The sequence below is a fragment of the Panthera pardus genome, unplaced genomic scaffold (genome assembly GCF_024362965.1).
Source record: "Panthera pardus isolate Hobbes unplaced genomic scaffold, ASM2436296v1 HiC_scaffold_27, whole genome shotgun sequence".
Lineage (NCBI taxonomy): Eukaryota > Metazoa > Chordata > Mammalia > Carnivora > Felidae > Panthera > Panthera pardus.
Genome location: NW_026526843.1, coordinates 29,581,700 through 29,602,740, shown reverse-complemented (window position 1 = coordinate 29,602,740; position 21,041 = coordinate 29,581,700). Strand labels below are relative to the sequence as shown.

Sequence of the window (21,041 nt, the reverse complement as noted above, 5' to 3'; positions counted from 1 at the left end):
CTCATCTGTTGATCTGGTTTAGGGGTTTTCTCCAGCAACACTCGGCAGCCGTGCTCTGGTCATTTCTAGCTGTTTCCTCCTACCACTGGACCATGGTCTCTCAAGGACAAGGACTCGAGTCCTTGACCCCCGGGGCCCGGCACACAGTCAGTGATTAGTAAATGTTGGCAAAAATGACTACGTATGTGAAGAAATTTAAGGGGCGTAGGGAAGTGTGGTTTACCAAGTTGGACTGGCAAGGCAAGTGGAACAAAAGAGGGAGGTGCTGATGTGAAAACAGTCTCCAGAGGCCTGGCAACCGGCCCCAGGCTGGGTCAGGAGGCAAGCGATGGGACTCAGGACTGATGGCCGATGGCCGCGGAGCATCGCTCCTCCTAAAGCCAGCTGTACCACTGCCACCCCGTTTTCACCTGCTTTCTCAGGAAACCTGCACTATTGATGTTCACTCCCCCCTGGGTCTTCATCCTCTTTCTCGGACTTTCCTTGTGGCTTCTAAACATGCTTTAGGAGTTCTCATATTTAAAATAATCCTCCATTGGGGCGCCTGGGTGACTCAGGCGGTTAAGCGTCCAACTCTTGATCCCAGCTTAGGTCTTGACCCCAGGGTTGTGAGCTCAAGCCCTGCGGTGGGCTCCACGCTGGGCATCAGAGCCTACTTAAAAATAATAATAATAAAATAAGATAACCCTTCATCCACACCATTTACCCATCTCCATTTTTTCACTGCCAAACTTCCCTCTATGGGGTTTCCATTCTCAACCTAGTCTGGCTTCCGTTCCCTGTAATTCCAGGTCATCAGTGATTCGTGGGTCACTGAATCCCGTGGCCTTTTTTCAGGCATCACGCTTGACCTTCCAGCAGCATCCAACCCTAATGGCCACTTCCCTCTCCTTCTTCACTCTTTTCTCTTGGGTTAGGTAATACCAGGGTCTTCTGGTTTTTCACCTACTCTCTGGCTACTCCTTTTCTGTCTTTGTAGATATTTTTAATGTTTATTTTCTACTTGTGTGAGAGAGAGCACGGGGGAGGGGCAGAGATTGGCGAGGGGCACAGGGAACCCCAAGCAGGCTCTGCACTGACAGCAGAGAGCCCAACGCGGGGCCCGAACTCACAAACTGTGAGATCCTGGCCTGAGCCGAAGTTCGACGCTCAACCGAGTGAGCCACCCACGCCCCGTGTAGATATTTTTTTTTTTCCTTAAACATTTTTTTAATGTTTGTTTATTTTTGGGAGCGAGCCGGGGAGGAGCAGAGAGCAAGGGAGACACAGAATCCGAAGCAGGCTCCAGGCTCCGAGCTGTCAGCACAGAGCCCGAAGCGGGGCTCGAACCCACAAACCGTGAGATCATGACCTGAACCGAAGTCGGATGCTTCCCTGACTGAGCCACCCAGGCGCCCCATGTAGATACTTTTCCTTCCCTGTCACCTTCGCGTTCTTCAAGGCTGGGCCCTAGGTCTGCTTGTTCTTTCTTTACCGTCTCACCCTAAGTGACTAAATCTAGACCCATGGCTTCAGCGATCACCTAAAAACAGATGAATTTCGGGGCCCCCGGGTGGCTCAGTCGGTTAAGCGTCCGACTTCAGCTCAGGTCACGATCTCGCAGTCCGTGGTTTCGAGCCCCACGTCGGGCTCTGTGCTGACCGCTCAGAGCGTGGAGCCTGTTTTGGATTCTGTGTCTCCCTCTTTCTCTAACCCTCCCCTGTTCATGCTCTCTGTCTCAAAAATAAATAAATGTTAAAAAAAATAATTAAAAAAAAAAAAAAAAAACAAATGAATTCCAAACCTGTATCTCCAGCCCAAATCTCTTCCCTGAGCTCCAAGGTCCATTTATCCAGCTGCCCCCATCTCTATTTCCTACACGCCACTTACCCCTCACTATAACATGGTTTCTGCCCCCATCAGTTCACCGGTGACCTCAATACCGGCAAGCGCAACGAGCACCTTTCTTGACTTCCATCACCGCCACGCGGCACGGAACAGCGGCAGCCACTCTCTCTGACGGTCTCCCTGCCCGTATTTGGGTGCTGTCTCCCAGTTGAGGAGCATTCCCTTCCGGGAACCTTTGATGGCTCCTCCTCTTTCCCTGCTTCTTGGGAAACTGCTTTCTCAAAGCCGAGGAAAACATGAAGCGGTGACTTCGGTAACGGCAGAGCGACGCCACCTTAGGGGAGGCTGGCAGGATGCCGTCCGGACATTCCGGTTCTTGAGGAACAAGAGTAGTGAACCATGACTTGATCTCGGTGGGCAAAACAAAGGCCTAACGCTGGCGAAGGCAGAAGCGAATATCGCTCGTCCCCCTTCAAAATTTCCGAGAGGTGAGTTCAGTATCAAAAGCCTCATCTCTCCAAATTAATAGCTAGTTAGTAAAGGTAATAATAAAAAAAAACCCACTTAGCTGCATACTTGAGTGATATTGGTATTTATTGACATCAATGCAAAACAAGCTAGGACTAAAAGTAGCTATTTGACAGGAACAGAAATTGGTGCAGTTTCCTTCCTGGAGAGGGTCTGCCCTCAGATCATCGGACCTAAGATAAAACAAAGACTGGATTGTCAAGAACCGAACACAGGTTAAATTTTACTCATTAATATCAAAATCGCTAAAGGCAAAAAGGAGAGGTTTAAAAATATTCTTGGCGCTAAGCTCACATAAGCAAATAAAAAACTACAACTAATCCCAAAACTTCAGGACCCAGGATATAGACACGACATAATTAAGTTTTTGCACAGGCGCAAACGTGTTATACCCTTCACTGTCCTTGTACTACAATTACATGCTCGTTGCGTCTACGCTACACGGTCAACAGTTATCACCAACAATGAATGTAATTAGATCTGAACAAGACTTCACAGTGACTCTGTTCCACTCGGATTCAGAAAAGTTCAATCCAGGGTTTGACCAAAACCTTTGATTACAGAACGAGCTGTCTTTTTTGACTCTCCTCGTGTCGCGCCTAATTAACTCCTCACTGGACATTTCCTGCCTGCAAACCGCACTGCGTGGCCCCTCCCTCATCTTTGACACTTTAAAATGACTTTGTAGGAACTGCATAAGAAAGTGAAATTGTATTTCCAACCTGAACCTGCAACCGGGCTCCTGCTCGGACGCAAAAAAAAGAAAAAAAAAAAAAAAGAACATACTCCTCTGCAGTGTACCTCACCAGCCCAGCGATCCCTTCCTCTGTCTCTATTCCTTTGCCCTGAAGGCACTTCTGGATTGCTTAATACATGCTCTTTGGCTGCCTAGACAGTCAGGACACCTAAGGCCGTTTGGACTTATCACTCCTCTCCTCCTTCTTTCCTATGGCTAATACCACTTTCCTGCTTCTTTTCTAGCGCCGCATCTCCAGACTTGGTGCCGTCATCAGGCGGACAGAGTCGGTTTCGGCTTCGAGCTCCTGGCTGGTAAAGCTGCATTGCCGGGCGATCCTGAAGTAAAATGAAACGTTAATGTCACGACATCGCCGCCAGACATTCCCAGGGGGTCTTCGGAGGCACGAATTATAGGTTGGTATGTACCCCGAAACAACCCCTACGAGACCAGAAACGTGAGGGCACAGGACACGACAGTGTTGATGGTTAACTTGCTTTTAACCTCCCGCCTCCTTTCCCCTCTCTCCAAAGAAAAGCAACCGTTTATTAAGTATTATTGTGTACGCTGAGGGTAAGTTTCCGATAAGTCTAATTTTTATAACCATCTCAAGATGAGCTGAATTAGCTTGAATTTTCTTTACTTGGAAACCTCAGCCATTGCCTATCTCTCCTCCTCATCCGTAAATGGACTTTAACATTCGCTACCACATAGCAAAGTTTTAGGAGGAAAACCAAAATGAAGAAGGCAAAGCCTTGGGGCGCCTGCGTGGCTCAGTCGGTTAGGTGTCTGACTGGATTTCGGCTCAGGTCCTGATCTCACAGTTCGTGAGTTCTAGACCCACAGTAGACAGGCTATCAGCACACAGTCTGCTTGGGATTCTCTCTCTCTCTCTCTCTCTCTCTCTCTCAAATAAATAAAAACCTTAAAAAAAACAATGCAAAGTCTTAGTGAAGACCCCCCTGAAATTACGAGCTCATATCCCATGCAACTTGCCACAAAGCATGGCTATTTCTTAATTCACGTATGACAGTTTAACACCCCAGCTTGAGACTCTCTAGGTGGCTCTTTCGATCTCCAATTCCTAATAAGCCTCAACAAAGTCATCATGTACCTCTCGGTTCAAGTCATGCGTGTGGTTTATGATAGTGTGATCCTGGAAAACTTAGATGTATAGGTCCTTTTTAGAACTCAACAAAAAGATTACATGAGCCTTCCTTACCCTTTCTCCCTGGCGTCTGAAAGCTAGCCTTAAAGCATTAGTCTCAACTGAATAATTCCAGCAAAATGTCTCAATATTTTTATAAGATGAGATGTTAAAACAGATAAAGACTCCTGCACAGTATTTGAAGAAACGGATGATGGGGCTCCCGCTGTGCAAAGATGGGACAATTTAAACGTCAACAAGGATGATTAACTGATAAAAGCAAGTTGGAATCCATCAAATATTTCTAAATCCACAAGTTCTTATGACAAGGCAAAACTCACGGATGACCTAGAAGTTGCTGGGACCCCAACTCATTACTCTGAATGCCGGTGCATAAAGGGAAAGGATCAAGTGTCTATCTTGCCTTTCCTGGATAAACTGAATTTCAGGCCAAAAATGTTTAGAATACATGGGTCAGGCTTACAATACCTGAACCTACTGATTGGTTGTTTGTTCAATTTTTTCACCCTGAGAAATTTTAAATCTATAGAAATGTCGCAAAACCTGCATAGTGAACACCTAGTACCCTTCTCCTGGATTCGCAATTATGAACGTTTTGTCACGTGCTTTTTCAGCCTCTAGTACGCATTGTTTTCCATTTGAGAGTAAGTTGCACACATCATGACCCTTCATCCCTAAATATTTCAGCTTGTATACCCTAAGAACAAGGACATCCTATTCCATAACCACAATGCAATTGCTATTGATTGATCATAGCATTACACTAATGGGGCGCCCGGGCATCACATGTTTCCTGACATCATACAATAGGAAGTACACAACACCCGTCTATGAAGTATTCTTTTTTTTTTTTTTTTTTTTTAATTATCTTATTTTTAAGTAACCTCTATATGCAACACGGGGCTCGAACCCACAACCCCGAGATCAAGAGTCGCGTGCTCTACCGACCGAGCCAGCCAGGCGCCCCTCCATCTATGAAGTGTTCTCGCCAAAAATTGAGCCTGAATATATTCAGGCCTGTGGGTGAGGAGCCGCCTGTTTTCATGAACAGAGTGTGGCACACAGCCGTACTCACTCTTTTCATATTCTCTATACCTGCTTTCCTACGGAGCTTAGTGGTTGTGATAGAGACCATATGGCCCACAAGGCCTACAGCGCTTACCATCTGGCCCTTTACAGAAAAAAAATCGGCCGACCCCTGTTTTTCAAGATAGAACTACCAGTTTTCAAGGAAACGTAGAAGGTAGACCATTTAGAGCTGAGAGTTCCACAGGACAAAGTGGTTTCTGCAGCAAATAAAGGGCAGGAAAACAGAAGGAGGGGGGATTGTTTAGGTTAAAAGAGACCTAAGGATACAATACAATTGGTGGACCTTGCTTGGAGCCTATCAAGAAGTTACTAATGAGGCGACTGGGAAAAACGCAGTAGGTAGGGCGCTGAGGACTTACTAGTGTGTGTTGGGGGGGGTGGGGTTGGTGTGAAAATGCGACCGGGGTTCTATGAAGAAAAAGAATCTCTGTCTCTAATATCGACGTATTTAAAGAAGAAATTCTGTGTCTAAGATCTGCCTGACAAGCATCAGTAGGGGCAGGGATGGGGTAGAGTAGAAAGCCTGGCCGGGAGCCGGTAACTGCTGAAGCGTGTGTCTTGTTCTTCTCTGTTCTACTTTTGTGTGTGTCTGAAATGCCTACAAGAAGTTAATCAAAGGACCGCACCGAGACCGAAAAAAGGTTGCAGACAGTTAAAGATCCCCTGTAAAAAGTCTGCCACACACAGCGAGCTGGCCCTCGCCTCTACACGTGCGAGAGGAGAGCAAAAGTCCTCATGGAAACAAACAGAACAAAAAGCACCACCTTGTTTCTTATGCGATCTCTCTTAACCACTTCCTCTTTCTTTTCAGTTTTTTCGGAGCTGCCTACGGATTCGGTACTTTCCGGCTTCTTTCCTTTGTCCCGAACCGCTTCTTTCTCTTTTTTCATTTCCTCTTCCTTCCTCTTAAAAGCCTTCTCCTTCTCATAACGCTCCTTCTGCCTGCGGCGCTCCTCTTCCTGCCGCTTCAGCCTCTCCCTCTCCCGCAGGAGGCGCTCTTGGTCCCGCTCGTAGTCCCGCTCCCGCTCCCGCTCCCGGTCCCGGTAGTCTCGGCCGCCCTCGTCTTCGGGCCTGCGTGGGGAACAGATCTCAGATGGCACCTCCAAACGCCGCCTGCTCCCTGTGGCCTGCTCCCGTGCACGGAGGCGCTCCGGTTAGGACGCGGCCACGACAGGTGACCTTGTGCTTTTGGAGCAGGGTGAAAAAACGCGAGCGTTTTGAAAACCAGTAACAAAACCCAAAGGTTCGTTCGCCCAGACAGACTAAGATGCTAGAATATCTGAAAGCTTTCCTCCTCATCCCCTGCACTCCCGCCCCCCTTCGGGCACCAGCCAGGACACAGCGGTAAAACTGGCACGTTGAAACAGGCTGAAAACGGAGTGTCCCAAGGAGCCCTCGGCCACTGACCTCTTAGGCTTTTCGTCTTTAGGCTCGCCGTCAGAGCGCTTGGGCAGTGTACAACTTTGCCCGCTGGCTCTTTCATCGTTCAGATTCTCTTTGTCTAGTTTCTTGGCTTTTTCTCTTTTGTCTAATTCTTTTTCATCTCCCTTTTCTGGCTTCTTGAGTAGCTTTAAAGAGAACAAATGTATTCTTATTTTCAAGGGTAGGACATTCTCTTCTGATTCTACCCGAGAAAACAATATTCCAAGTGTTTTAAATTTAGGCTACAGGAGGCCTTTTTCTGCAGCTACTCTTAAACTTCCAGGTTAAGAACTAGTGCACGGAGAGCAGTAATTGACTAAAAGGATGCTATGAACGTGGAAAGTGTTATCCACTCCAGGTGGTTTAATCACTTGTGGCAATAGGATCAAGACTCCTTTGGCTTGAAATGGGTCAACCTTTTAGTGAAACAGTGCACACTTCCAAGTATGCCTTCTGCAGCCAGCTAGCATACTGATGTAACTTGATGGGAAAATAGGCCACAAATCGAAGATGCCGGGCAGATCATTACTGTTGGACAGTAATGTTGGACAGCCGTTTGCCTGTCGTGCTTGGAGTGACCGATACCTTTGTCACCAAAGGAGGGATCCATTGCAAGAATAATTCTGCCTTGAGCCTGAGAATAACACACTTATGATGGTACGATCAAACATAATTTTCATCATTTGATTTAAAAATCCAAAGGCCTCACAGAACGGTGAGGTTCCGTCTCTACGGAGTAGGAACTCTGCTCAATGTCACATATATATACATACACATGCATATATATGACACGCATATATACGACAAAACGCAGTTCTAAAATAAACGTGCCTTATGAAGTCCAAATTGCTAACAAAACAGTCTCTTTCTCCCATCGCTGCCACAAACCTCTCTAGAATATCCCCAAGTGTTGGATATTCAGAGTGATTCTTAGGCAGAATAGAAGAATTTCGAGTCTCAGAGCGAAGGCATCATACAAAGGTTCATCTCAGGGTGAAGGCATCACACGAGTCAGCAAGCAAGAGGCAAAGCACCACAAGAAAGACTTGAGCATGAAGGCCTGCAGCACGTAGCCACGGCAAACGGCCAGTCGAAACTGGACGCTACGGAGCATCGATGTAGTGAGGATACCACGTGCAGGTTTCATTGGAAGTGTTCTTATTTTTTCTAATGAACATCTTTGTTAGAAGCCAGGATGTTCATTACTCTATTAAGAACAATCGTGAAAGTTTCTAGTATGGCTGGCTCAACCTTCTGCCTTGCTGATAGGAACAGCAAGTCAGGTCACTTGTGCCACGGCAGACAGAGAGAGAGAGATCGCTAGAAAGAATTAAGATGGGAATCTCCCCACCCTGCTGCCCAAGCTCCTTATCGCCTGTAATGAGCCCAGGAGAGACTTGGGGGAACACGCTCTGGCCGTAAACTGCTTCATTTTGAGGAGGTAAGAGGAGGAGACCCTGCCACCACCTCTGTGAGATTTTCCCTTTCTCCGAAGGACTAGGCAGTACTTCCCCAGGAAGTTTGCTGGAAGCAAGAGCTGCCTCAGCCATGCCCTCAGAAGGGAAGCGGTGAGGCTGGGAGCTTTCTACAAGCTCGCCTCTTCCTAGGTGCGATGCGTTCATCACAATCAGCTGCTCCCAGATCCCCAGGCAGATGAGAGACGGTAACGGGGAGAATCATGTGAAAGGGAAGCGTGTAACACAGGCTAGATTTATCCCTAATACTCCCACAAGGCAGCCCGTTAGGAGAGGCATATGGAAAGAAAGAGCGATTTAGGCATGGTTGTCCTCTAGCCGTAGATTGTTAAAGCTTCCGGGTACCCAGCGGAGCAGCAGGAAGTCATTGGGGCTTCCTTCTAAGGTAGGAATTGAAAATGGCTCAGATTTCAAGAAGACTCAAGTCAGTTGGAAGGAGTTTTCTACAGGTATCACTACCACCACCACCAAAAGGACTTATTATGAACTAAGACCTGTGTGTGTGACATGATACTAGGTGCTCTGTATCATGTACTTGGGTCCTTACATTTTTCTGATTCACAGCTTGTAACAGAAACCTGTGTACCTGAAGACAGTGGAAAACAAACAGATGAGGCAACTTCATGTATCAAATATGAAGGAAAAGCTGAATAAAACCCGTAATTCATGCCAGCCAGCCCTAAGCCCTTACTCATGAAGAACGGAGAATAATAATCCAAACATTGAACATTTTCTGCGACAAAAATAACAGATCTTCATGAAAAAGTATCATGTAAATTACTTAATTCTTTTAGATTATCTTGAATTTTTAAAAACGATACCATTCGCATCATAGGAAGGATTTCTATTGGTTCACCTCCTCCCCCGCCCCCACAAAGACAAAAACAAATTAAAAAAAAATCATGTTTACAACAGCACAAGATGCATGCATAGCTAAAGAAGTACATGCAATTTTTAGCAACATGCAGTCAGCTCACATCATTTTCATACCTTTATCTTTGGTTCGTCCTTTAATTTGTCCCTTTCTGGAACTCTGTCTATCTTCTTTAGCTTTTCTATATCTTTCCTTTTTCGTTTTTCTTCTTCCTTCCACTTCCTCCTCTCTTCTTCTCTTTGCCTTTTTCTTTCTATTTCTCGCCTCCTTCTTTCTTCTCTTTTTTCTTCTCTCATTCTCTGGAAAGAAACATCCACATAAGCCTTCCAACAAGGTAATCATCACCAAAAACCTAATCCACAAGTTATGGCGGGCACCCACTAGACGGGATTGTCTTTCCTACTTTCTACAAAGTGGCTGCTACCTACTTTCTACCTCTTTAACCCCCTCGCCACCCCACTGAGAATCTGAGAATAAAGACCAGGGCCTGCCAGTATCAGAGTCTCCCCACTGTTGCCTACATGCCGTATTTCCAGAGGCTTTTAGAAAACCAAGGGAGTGTCTCTGGAATAAGCTAAAGACTCTCTGGGTTTGCAGAGCGCATCCTTGGCCCAACAACACGAAGGAGAGGGCCAGAGGGTGAGGCCAATGAGCCGCATCTTTCAAAGAATCACGGTAGAAAAGGTAGCTGTTTCTCCACTAGGATCCCAATTCAATGCTTGTATGCTTATGGACTACGAACGAGTGAAAATATAAAGTATCGAGAGAACTATAAAAACAAAAGGTTTACCTGCTTGTTTTTCAGGAAGCTCAAAAGTGGGGTTGTCTTTTTAGCTACATAAATGTAAACAGATTATTAATAATACTTATCAACCCCTAGAAAGGATTCCATTTTCTGACATTCCCTGCCAACCACCCAAGGTGGGAAAACTATACCCCTTAAAACAGTTCACGAGTACATTATCAGAAAAGAGTTTTACGGTAGTTTACTTCAATTCTGAAGGTTTGAAATACTTTTTTCAAAAGTGAAGAAATCCAAATTCAAGCAGTTTTTTAACAGACTAATTCCCAGTGTCAGTGAGAATTAAGTGCAAAGGATAGTCTCTTGTTTCGGACGGCAATAAAATTTGTTCAACTGGGAAGAAACTGGGGGAAGGCGCTAAAAATATCTCATCTTTTTGTCCCCATAATTCCACTTCCAGGAATTTATTCTAAGGAAATTATCAGAGATGGGCTTAGACTCTGCATCCATTAATAAGATCCATTTTAGAAAAATAATTTAATTTCCAATATCCTGAACAATGCTATCTAGCCTTGTAGTTAGCATTTTTGAAAGCCTACTTCCTTTGGATAAATTCCTAGGAGTGGAAATCCTGGGTCAGGGGCTATGCTTATGTTTGGAGCTGAGAGAGGAGTGACAATTTACTGCTAGGGCCAACGTCCAAACTAGAATTTCTCAAGGAGTTTTCAATTTGGCAGTAACTGACTTCATTTTTTGATATTTGCAGTTCACATGTTTTTCGGGAATGTGAGCTGCTTGTTACCAGAAAATACCAATTGATCTTTAAAGGCCTGCCGACGTCAAAACGTCCCATGAGTCTTCAAACTTTTTCTGCTTATATTTATGTGGCATTAAAATAGGTCACGGAGCATTTTTCCCATCTTATCGATGCATTTACATAATCCTGTGAGGCAGGTATTATCGTCTGTACTTTATAGCACAGAGGCTCAGAGAAGTTAGGGCCTTCCCCCTGGTCACACAGCTAGCAAGTGACAGAAGTAGGAGTCAGGTCTTCTGATGAAAAAGCCGTTGCCCTTAATTCCTGTTGCCCACTTACCTATTAATTCTCTATTTTTTGCTTCTATTTCCTCTAGCAGTGTCTCTGGAGTAGATGTCATTTTCTCATTATCTGCAGCATAACTTTCCAAAAATTTCCTATATTCTGGATCTAAATAATTGTTTCGGTAAACAGAAAATATAGCAGACTTTAAAAAAAAACTTTCTACATCATGGAAGATTAAAAATAAACCTAAACATACCCACTAGACCGTTTAGGGCTTTATTGGCCTATTACTCTCGGAACTCCTATTCCCTATGCTCACTAAGGGAGCCTGGTACGACATCAAGTCAGGGATAAGCAGACACCACACGTTGTAACAGAACCTCCAGGCATGTTAAGTAGTTTGCTTTTAAAAGTCACTGTCCACCTAATCCAGACTCACACTTACGTGAGAACTGCAAGTTGTCGTTATGGGACCTTCACAGTATTACAGATGGCACGTAAGCAATTCCTGTATGGGCATCCCTCACTTTAAGTAAACCCAACACGGGGCGCCTGGGTGGCTCAGTCGGTTAAGCGGCTGGCTTCGGCTCAGGTCACGACCTCACCGGTCCCGAGTTCGAGCCCCGCATCGGGCTCTGTGCTGACAGCTCGGAGCCTGTTTCAGATTCTGTTGTCTCCCTCTCTGTCTCTGCCCCTCCCCTGCTCGTGCTCTGTGTCTCTCAAAAATAAATACACATTAAGTAAACCCAACATATTGAGGGGGGATGTCCTAGATGTTGCACTGGAGCTGATGATTCCTGGAGTTTTCTCGACGCATCTGACATCAGAAAGGGTAACACATTGGCGTCATCCCATTGCTGGTATTTGGAGTTTCTGTGCACTGTGGGGCATGTCACTTGATCTAGTCTTCCAGATCCGAATCTATGATATAATCAGTCACTAGCTGTGTGTTGAACCTTTTCTGTGTTTTCTTTATAATACCCACTATAATAATAAGTAATGGAAATCAAACTAGAGGATTCCAAAATATCAGATATAAAATGCTACAGCTAAGTCCATATCCAACATAACATTACACAGAGCTCAAAATCTGGATCCAGTTTACCTTACGTGGCAATTATTCCAGTTTTTCAGTTCCCGTATTCCAGTTCAATGTAATTACTATGTGTGCAGTTAACTGCATATTCAAAGCCTAGGAAAATAGGACTAGCCACTTCCACTACTTTAGGTTATGTTCCTCAAGTACAGAAAACTTTCCATCCCAGCTCTCAATGATAAACCTTCCCTCTCTATAAAAATGGAAACCAAAAGAAATAAATAAGGGGCGCCTGGGTGGCTCAGTCGGTTGAGCGTCCGGCTTCGGCTCAGGTCATGATCTCACGGCTCGTGGGTTCGAGCCCCATGTCGGGCTCTGTGCTGTCAGCTCAGAGCCTGGAGCCTGCTTCAGATTCTGGGTCTCTGTCCCTCTCTGCCCCTCTCCCACTCATGCTGTCTCTGTCTCTCAAAAATAAAAATAAACGTTAAAAAATAAATAAATAAATAAATAAATAATCATCATCATAAAATACATTGAGACCTCCAAGAGTTGTACTTTGATACATCTGATTTTTCACCATTGTCTTCCAATCAACAAGCCAAAGGTAATTTACTGCTCGAGTCAATGCTATATCGCTTGATGGTGAAGGAACGAGATGGCACCAGCCAAAGAGCGGGAACTCTACAGGAAACCCACTTCTATTCCGACAATTAAGCAAAGCTTTCACCAGTGAATTACATTTCTCACAAACTTTATTCTGTGTGTTTTCCTATTTAAAAGACTGGAATCCAATTAATTCCCACAAAGGTAGTCATTTTTTTAAAAAACCCAGGGCGACAGCATTACATAACTAGAGCTATACTGTACCATCATCGATAGTCCCAACTTTGGTATCTCTTTTCTTAGTCTTCTTTTTTGCAGCTTTTTGAAAAGGTGCAAATTCTACTATGGCAGGATATTCCTGACCTGTTTAGAAAAAAATACCACACTTGCTATAACAACAAAAAAGCCAAAAGTGGATACAAGAGAGTCAACCCACCATTCTCTAGGCCTCCTTTGACAGCAGTCAACTGAATAGGGCCCCTCAATGGGAATAAATCACAAGGGCACAAATCACATGGGCACAACTCAAATCAGTATGTTACCAAAGGAGCCCCAATTTCACACTGATAACATAACGAAAAGATATGGCAGGAAAGTAAAATAATCATTTAACTTCAACTTTTAAAGTGTGATATTTTGATATGAGGGGGAAAAAATCTATAAATCAATGTTCATTTAAAACATACATCAGAGGGGCGCCTGGGTGGCTCAGTCGGTTCAGTGTCCGACTTTGGCTCAGGTCATGATCTCACAGTTCGTGAGTTCAGGCCCTGCATTGGGCTCTGTGCCGACAGCTTGGAGCCTGGAGCCTGCTTTGGATTCTGCTCCTTCCCCACTCGTGCTCTCTCAAAAAAGAAACATTTAAAAATATTTTTTAAAATACATCAGGAATCTCTAGAATAGGCAAATCTGTAGAGATACAAAGAAGATTAGTGGCCACCTAGAGCTGGGGCATAGTTGGGGGAGAATGGAGAGTGAGAGCTAATGAATACGGGGTTTCTCTTTGGAGAGCGAAATGTATTCTAAGATCAGATTGTGGTGATGGCTGCACAACTCTGTGAATATACTAAAACCCACTGAACTGTACACTTTAAGAGGGTGACTTTTATGGCATATGAATTATAGCTCAATAAAGCTGTTATAAAAAATATGCCAGGAGACAGCAAAAGCACAGTCAATAAAAGTGAAAAATCGATAATTGAACTACATCAAAATGAAAAACTTTTGTTTATCTAAGGGACAAGTTAACAGAGTACAAAGGCAACCCACAGAATGGGAGAAAATATTTGTAAATCATACATCTGATAAGGGGTCAATATATACAAAATATATAAATAACTCCTACAACTCCCCAGCAACAAAAAACCCAATTGAAAAATGTTCAAAGGACTTGAATAGACATTTCTACAGAGGTGATATATAAATGGCTAACAAGCATATGAAAAGATTAAAATATTACCTCACTGATCATTAGGGAAATGCAAATCAAAACCACAATGAGCGATCACCTCACACCCATTAGAAAGGTAGCTACTAAAGAAAAAAAAAACAAAAAAACCACAGAGACTAACAAGTGTTTACGAAGACATGAAGAAATTAGAACCCTCGTGCATTACTGGTAGGAACACAAAATGGTGCGGTTGTTATGGAAAACAATATGGTGGCTCCTCCAAAAAATTAAAACTAGAATGACCATATGACCCGGCAACTCCACCTTCAGGTATATATTCAAAAGAAGCGAAAGCAGAGACTTGCGTAGATATTTGTACACCCACGTTCGTGGGAGCATTATTCGCAATAGCCAAAAGGTGGGAGCAACCCAAATGTCCTCCAACGGAGAAATGGTTAAGCAAAATGTAGTATTTACATACGATGGAATATTACTTAGGCTTAAAAAGGAGTTTCTGACCCACCCTACATGGCTCAACCTTGAGAACATTATGCTAAATAAACAAGCCAATCACAGAAAGTCAGACACGATGTGGTTCCACTCGTATGAGGTACCTAGAATGGCCAACTTTATGGAGACAGAATGATGGCTCATAGAGGTAGAATGATAGTTGCCAGAGGCTGGGGGGGAGGAAGAAATGGGGATTTATTGTTTAATGGGTATAGAGTTCCAGTCCTGCAAGATAAACAGGTTCTAGGAATTGGTTGCACAGTGTGAATGTACTCAACTGAACTGCAGAATTCAAATGGTTAAGATGGTAAATTTTGTGTATTTTACCACAATTTTTAAAAAATGTGTATGAAAAAAAAGGAATGAGGTAATGATTATAGGCTACAACATGGACGAACCTGGCAAACACGTTAAGTAAAAGAAGCAGTCACAAAGGCTACATACTGTATAAATCTGTTTCTAGGAGATATCTACAGGAGGAAGGAGGGGAGAGGACTAATGGTTATAGGATTCTTTTTGGAGTAATAAAAACATTCTGGAATTACATCGTGGTGATGGTTGTACAACTTTGTGAATATACTAAAAACCATGGAATTTTATGGTATGTGAATTGTAGCTCAGTAAAAAAATACCCAAGTGACTGCTGGAAAAAGAAAATACACCAGACCCCTGTTATAGAATGATGTCATAAAGGGTATAAAATACTATCATTGGCATGTAGACATAAGCCAGAATAGAATAAATAGAAATGACCACAGGGCATCACAAAGAAGTCAGGGAGGAAGCATGATTTTGGAAATCCTACTGAATACAGAATCAGATTAGTTTATTAACTGATATATTTGAGAAGGAATAAATAAATCAGACTAAAGCAGAAGGAATTGTGGAAGAGAGGCTGAAAAATCAAAAAAACAAACAAAAACCCCAGAAGTGAGGCCAGCCTATGAAGGACCCTGACTACCAGGCTATAGAATTTGGACTCCCCCCCCCCCGCCCCGCCCCCCGTAACTGCTATCTTAAATCACTATTTTCAAAAACATTAATTTCATGGCAGTGTAACAGACTGACTTATACAGAAATGAAAAAAAAGGAAAATTCTGTAAGTTTAAAGACAATGGGTTGTCTAAGCGTTGGGAGGCAAGGACACAGTGTGAAAAGTACTAATGAGTAGATGAACAAGACATTAAAAAATAAACTGGAAAAATTCATCCCTTGTTTAAATATAAGGGATAAAAAAGAGAGGAAAAAAGTTAAACATAACTCAGGTTTCCAGGAAAACATTGCTATCTAGTGGAATAAAGTTGGGAGTGGAGAAGTAAGTGGTTTCAGGGGTCTGTGGGGGCACGGGGATTAATAAAATCTGGTGAAACACAGTGGAAATCCTTCAACTTTTCCTGGCATGTTCCCTCACAAAGATTTCATTTTTACCAACTCTGAAGTAATACTGAAAAACAGTCCAACAAAAAAATACTTTGCTTGCCTATAACAGTTACAAGACAAAAAAGGAAGTGGGAAATAGCAGCATGGATATCCTCTAGCTACAATGTTGCAAGTGGCAGATAATAAAGAGAGTTAAGGCAGAAGTTTTTCTTCCCTATAGAATCCTGGATACAAAGTGGGAGATCGTGAAGTTGGATGTTTTAAGCACAAATACGAATCGGAACGTTGAACAGTGTTCCCAACTGGGAATTACTGGCTTAAAGGATTTAACCTAAATCAATCAATGTTGGTCCTTGAAGTGAGATGACAAGTAAATATTTAAAATTTGTTGTACAGGTTTAAAGAGCCGTTTATCAGTATTGCTGTTGAAGCTGGTAAATAGAACAACAGATCGCCTAATCCAGGGCGAAAAAAATTGGCCACAGGAAGAGAAAACAGTGGCAATTTCATTCAGTCGGTCAAACTACAGAAATAACAGGTTAATAAAAATATCCAAGGGCTGTGAAAAGTCACACATCTATTTATAAGACTGCAATAAGCTTAGTAAATGTGTAAAACTCTTTAGAGGCTGCACATTTTATCACCGAGTTTTAGAAAAGCTACGAAGGCACTGAGAAAACACTGTGATACACACATTGTCTTAAACATACAAATGACAAAGAAACTCCCCTTCAGTTACAAGGACTCACCTTTATTGTCAAGGAATACATAACCATCAAAGCGATCCCTGAACAAAATAATGTCCTCTTGGTTTTTAAAGTTGATGTATGCTCTGGCATACATATGAGGATACAGACTGCAGAGAGGAAAGCAATTATGTAAATGTGCTTGCAGGTGTCTGAATTACAAGTATGCATATATTAAAGAGACAGGCTCAAAAATCAAATGGAAACAGTAGGGCAAAAAAGAATGAAAGAAAAATTTTCATTTACCCCCGCCCTCTTTTATTTATTCATTTTACCTAGTATCATTAGAAAAAAACTCAAAATAATCATGCTCCGGCATAGGCTGAAGATGTTCCTGAAGCTGCTCCTTGGTCAAAGTGGGAGGTAATCTCCGAATGACCACCTTAAGAAACGAACAAGGAAAATGAAATTAGTACAAATCCATTTCCTGTCATACCTGAAAGAATCACCATCCCTGAAAAAAAGTTGGTCTTTAAAGGATGAGCTCACATATTAAAAACCCAGTAGAAAATTATTCTAATGTTCAGAATTAGTCAAGACTAATCTTGACTAACGTTTTGTTTTTGGGTTTTTTTGTTTGTTTGGTTGGTTTTTATTACAAACTCTTGAAATAAGAACAGCAGAGAGCAAGGAAAATCTTAGGTTCTGTTAAACAGAACCCAGCCGTTTACCAGGTTTTTGCATCATTTTCTATCACCCATTTTTCGACAGATGTAGTAACAAGACATTAATAGGCCAATCCTGGTCTTTTGTGGGTACCATGAACATTTGACTTATGATCCCCTTACCACAGCCAACATATCCTAAAACAGAATCCTTCCGCATTCAGCATAGAGAATTCAAAACGCTAAGGAATACCAAAAGTTCCTTATTGCTCCCAAAATAAGATGAACCCGCCCCGCCCCCCCCCCCCCCCCCCCTCCGACCATGAATCCCCCCACTCCCGCTCAACTCGCCTCCATTACTACTCTGGTCACAAACTACTCCCACCCCCGATGGCCCCTTCACTATTTAATAATCCACCCCCCCCACCCCCACCCCCATTAACCTTCTAATTCCTCATTCTCTTTACTATCGATCCCTCTTGCACTCTTCTCACAGCTCGGATTTCCACCTTCTCATCTAGGAATCCCTCCCTTTTCCCTCACTCGTACCCCGGGGCTTGGCCGACAGGGGCTCCCTCGATCTCGGGCGAGTGGATGAAGACTAGGTGACGCGATTTTCACTCAGGTAAAGAAACAGAGGGGCAGACTGGGAGGGGAAAGAGGGCGGCCCCACTCCCAACCATCCTCGCGGGTGGCGGACCCGTCCCGCCCTCTCCCGGGCCAACAGCCGGCCAGGCACCTTGCTCAGCGCCTCCTTCTTCTCCTTATTTCGATCCTGCTTATCTTCCCCTTTGGCGCTGTCCCCCGAAGCTCCACCGCTGCTGCCCGTGGCCCCCGGGGGAGTCAACAGGGTTACTCGTTTCTCTTTAGGCCTGTGATCCTTCTCCTCCTTCATGGCCACGGCTTCGCTCCTGAGAACCGCAGCTCGGCCTAAACGCCGCTACGCCGGGCACCTACGACGCCCGGCCCACTCCCGTCTAGCTCCGCCCCCAACAAACGCCCCTAGTGATAAACCAGGCCCCGCGTTCCATTGGGCCCGGCCAGGATCTCGCGAGACTTCAGGGCGCCAGGCTTCCTTTGATAGAAAGGTCTTAGCACCTGGTCTTAACTTCCCGCCGGCGGAAGGTCCGCACAGCCCAATCCCCTGGTGGCCCAGACTCCCTCGGGGCCGCTCTTCGCACGTCATTAGCAACTCCGCCATCTTGGCTAGAACGACTCTTTCGAGGACTACAAATCCCGGCATACAACGCAGCTAGCTCCTCCTAGCCAGGCGTCTGGAGCCACAGATGGGTCAGTATTCCTATCTGTAAGTAAGTGGAATCTTGACTCTCGAAAGTTTAGTGTTTTTCAGGTCAAAAGATAGGTTCTGCAGGCTTCGTTTTCCTCCAGTAGCCCAATGTTATCCAAAGTTTATCTCACTGGGGGAGCGACTTGTGTTTTCTTTTTTTAGACTTGTATTTTCTATCATTCATTCTAAAGTGTACTCTGAGCAACTTTGGCATTTCCTTTCCTTACCCTGATTAGGATTCACAGATACTTAATGAACACTCACCGTTCACTGGTATTTAAAGGACTAATATGACCAAAATGTATGAGATTTGTTTCCCTTATCCTTTTTTAAGTAAAAGAATTCTCTCATGCTTCATGAGGAGAAAATAAAATAAAACCCACTTGCTTTACATGGGATTACGCTTTCTCCCGCTTTGAAAAAGGTCAATTATTCGCTTTTTATAATAGCCCCAAACTGGAGACGATCCAAATGTCTGCCAACTGGCGAACGAGCAAACAAAATGTGGCACATCCACAGAGTGAAATAATACTCAACAGTGAAAATGAACTGATAACGTCTGTCAACATGAATGAATCGCAGAATGATTATGCTGAGTGAAAAGACCCAGACGCAAAGAGAGTACAGGCTGTACAATCTCATTTATCGGAAATTTTAGGAAAGGTAAAACTATAGTGCTAGATGGCAGATCAATGATTGCTTGGGGATAGGGGTAGGGAGAAAGGATTGACCACAGAGAGACCCCAGGAAACATTTTGGAGTGATGAAAATGCTCTTTATCATGATTGTGCTGATGGTTACATGACTGCACGCATTTGTGTAAACTCGTTTAATTGTACACTTAAAATTGGCGGATATTATTTTCAGTAAACTTCAATAAAGTTCAATAAAGTTCAATAAAGTTCAAAAACTTCAATAAAGTTCAGCCCCCTCCAAATTTAAAAAAAATGCAAAATTTGAAAAAAAATGCAAAATTTGAAAAATTTGAAATGCTCCCTAAATGAGAGAGCAATTATATTTCATGAAACCAAAGATACCATTGACTCTAAGACCACCATTATTTTTTTTTTTTTTACATTTTTATTTATTTTTGAGAGACAGAGACAGAACACAAGTGGGGGAGGGGCAGAGAGAGAGACAGACAGACAGACAGACAGACAGAATCCGAAGCAGGCTCCAGGCTCCGAGCTGTCAGCACAAAGCCCGATGCGGGGCTCGAACTCACAGACCGCGAGATCGTGACCTGAGCTGAAGTCGGATGCTTAACCGACTGAGCCGCCCAGGCACCCCCAAGACCATCATTATTTTATATACCAAGAAGGAAAAAAATGCTGCCAATTAAACTATGACACGATTCATCTGATTTCAGAGGTGTTAAAATGTGGAAAAAAAAGTCAGAATCAATTGAATATATTATTTGTATGTTATGTGCAATTAAGGAAAAAGGAGGAGAAATGGGAGAGAAGGGAAAATGATAAGCTAGAAAGATACACAAACACCCACAGGGGCCAGGAATCAAGTTAAGGATGCAGTAGAAGCCCAAGGCAGAAAGCTGGTTCAGGGCCAAGGTCCCATCTTTGCCAACGTCTAAAATATATTGCCCTGACTCTGTCCTTATGTTTTTCTCAACCTCTATTGCCAGGCCTATGCCTATTTCCTCTTGACAAGACTGTTGCCCTGTATTTGAGATCTGTGACTCACTCCTGTCTCCAGCACCTGCCTGTTCTTACAAGCCGAGTATTAAGTATCTGCCTCTGACCTACTGCTTAGCTGTGCATTTACATCTTGGAGCCTGCCTGTGTTTTGGAGTGCTCGCTACCTTGAAACCACCGGCTGGATGTCAGCTGTCAGACTTGGGTGTTCCAGGGCTCACTCCTTAGACCTCTTCTCTATCTACACTTGCTCCTTTGTTAACCTTATCCATTCTTTTGGCTTTTTGCTCTTCGCTGACAACTCCAAATGTTTATCTGCATCCCATACCTCTCCCCTGAATTCCAGACTCTTATCCATCTGCCTATTTGGTATCTTCTACATAGATCTTTAACACGCTCAGATTCTCTGAACACATCCAAAACTGAACACTTGAGCTTTCCCCACACCAACTATATTAGTTCCTATTTTTTAAATTAATGTTTATTTCTTGTTGAGACAGAGAAAGAAACAGAGAGCAAGTGGGGGAGGAGCAGAAAGAGAGGGAGACACAGAATCCGAAGCAGGCTCCGGGCTCTGAGCTGTCAGCACAGAGCCCGACACAGGGCTCCAGCCCACCAACAATGAGATCATGACCTGAGCTGAAGTTGGATGCTTAACTGACTGAGCCACCCAGGCACCCCTGTGTTGGTTTCCTATTGATGCTGTAACAAATTACGACGAATTTAGCGGGTTAAAATAACACACATTTATTGGCTTACAGTTCTGTAAATTAAAAGTCCAACATGGATATCAGGGCACCTGAGTGGCTCAGTCGGTTAAGTGTGCGACTCTTGATTTTGGCTCAGGTCATGATCTCACAGTTGGTGAGTTTGAGCTCTGCATCGGGCATTGTGCTGACAGTGTAGAGCCTGCTTGGGATTCTCTCCC

The 21,041-nt window shown here is 43.8% G+C and overlaps 1 protein-coding gene across 4 annotated transcripts; it reads right to left on the bottom strand.

The window, feature by feature from the left end:
* Positions 1–2,398: 2,398 nt before the first annotated feature.
* Positions 2,399–18,313, bottom strand: UPF3B (UPF3B regulator of nonsense mediated mRNA decay). 4 transcript variants are annotated; one of them, XM_053892104.1, is made up of 11 exons: positions 17,913–18,311; positions 16,844–16,950; positions 16,572–16,678; positions 12,807–12,905; positions 10,958–11,068; positions 9,910–9,953; positions 9,236–9,418; positions 8,793–8,831; positions 6,756–6,916; positions 6,113–6,419; positions 2,399–3,429 (listed from the first exon to the last, which is right to left on the bottom strand). In XM_053892104.1, exons 1-11 carry the CDS (start codon positions 18,066–18,068, stop codon positions 3,280–3,282), a joined length of 1,464 nt encoding a protein of 487 aa, XP_053748079.1. In that variant the 5' UTR covers positions 18,069–18,311; the 3' UTR covers positions 2,399–3,279. The 4 variants fall into 4 exon arrangements, with proteins under 4 accessions (XP_053748079.1, XP_053748082.1, XP_053748080.1 ...); XM_053892107.1 differs by lacking the exon at positions 17,913–18,311 and adding an exon at positions 17,723–17,810; XM_053892106.1 differs by having other exon boundaries at positions 3,316–3,429; positions 6,051–6,419; positions 17,913–18,313.
* Between the last annotated feature and the right edge of the window lie 2,728 nt (positions 18,314–21,041).

Bases quoted from the DNA above. Each gene is read 5' to 3' on its own strand.
- UPF3B (XM_053892104.1), bottom strand. From the start codon at position 18,068: ATGAAGGAGGAGAAGGATCACAGGCCTAAAGAGAAACGAGTAACCCTG. The intron at 16,951-17,912 runs GTGCCTGGCCGG...TCGTTTCTTAAG, and splicing joins AGAAGGAGGCGCTGAGCAAG to GTGGTCATTCGGAGATTACC. The intron at 9,954-10,957 runs GTAAGTGGGCAA...ACATTTATGTAG, and splicing joins AAAAAATAGAGAATTAATAG to CTAAAAAGACAACCCCACTT.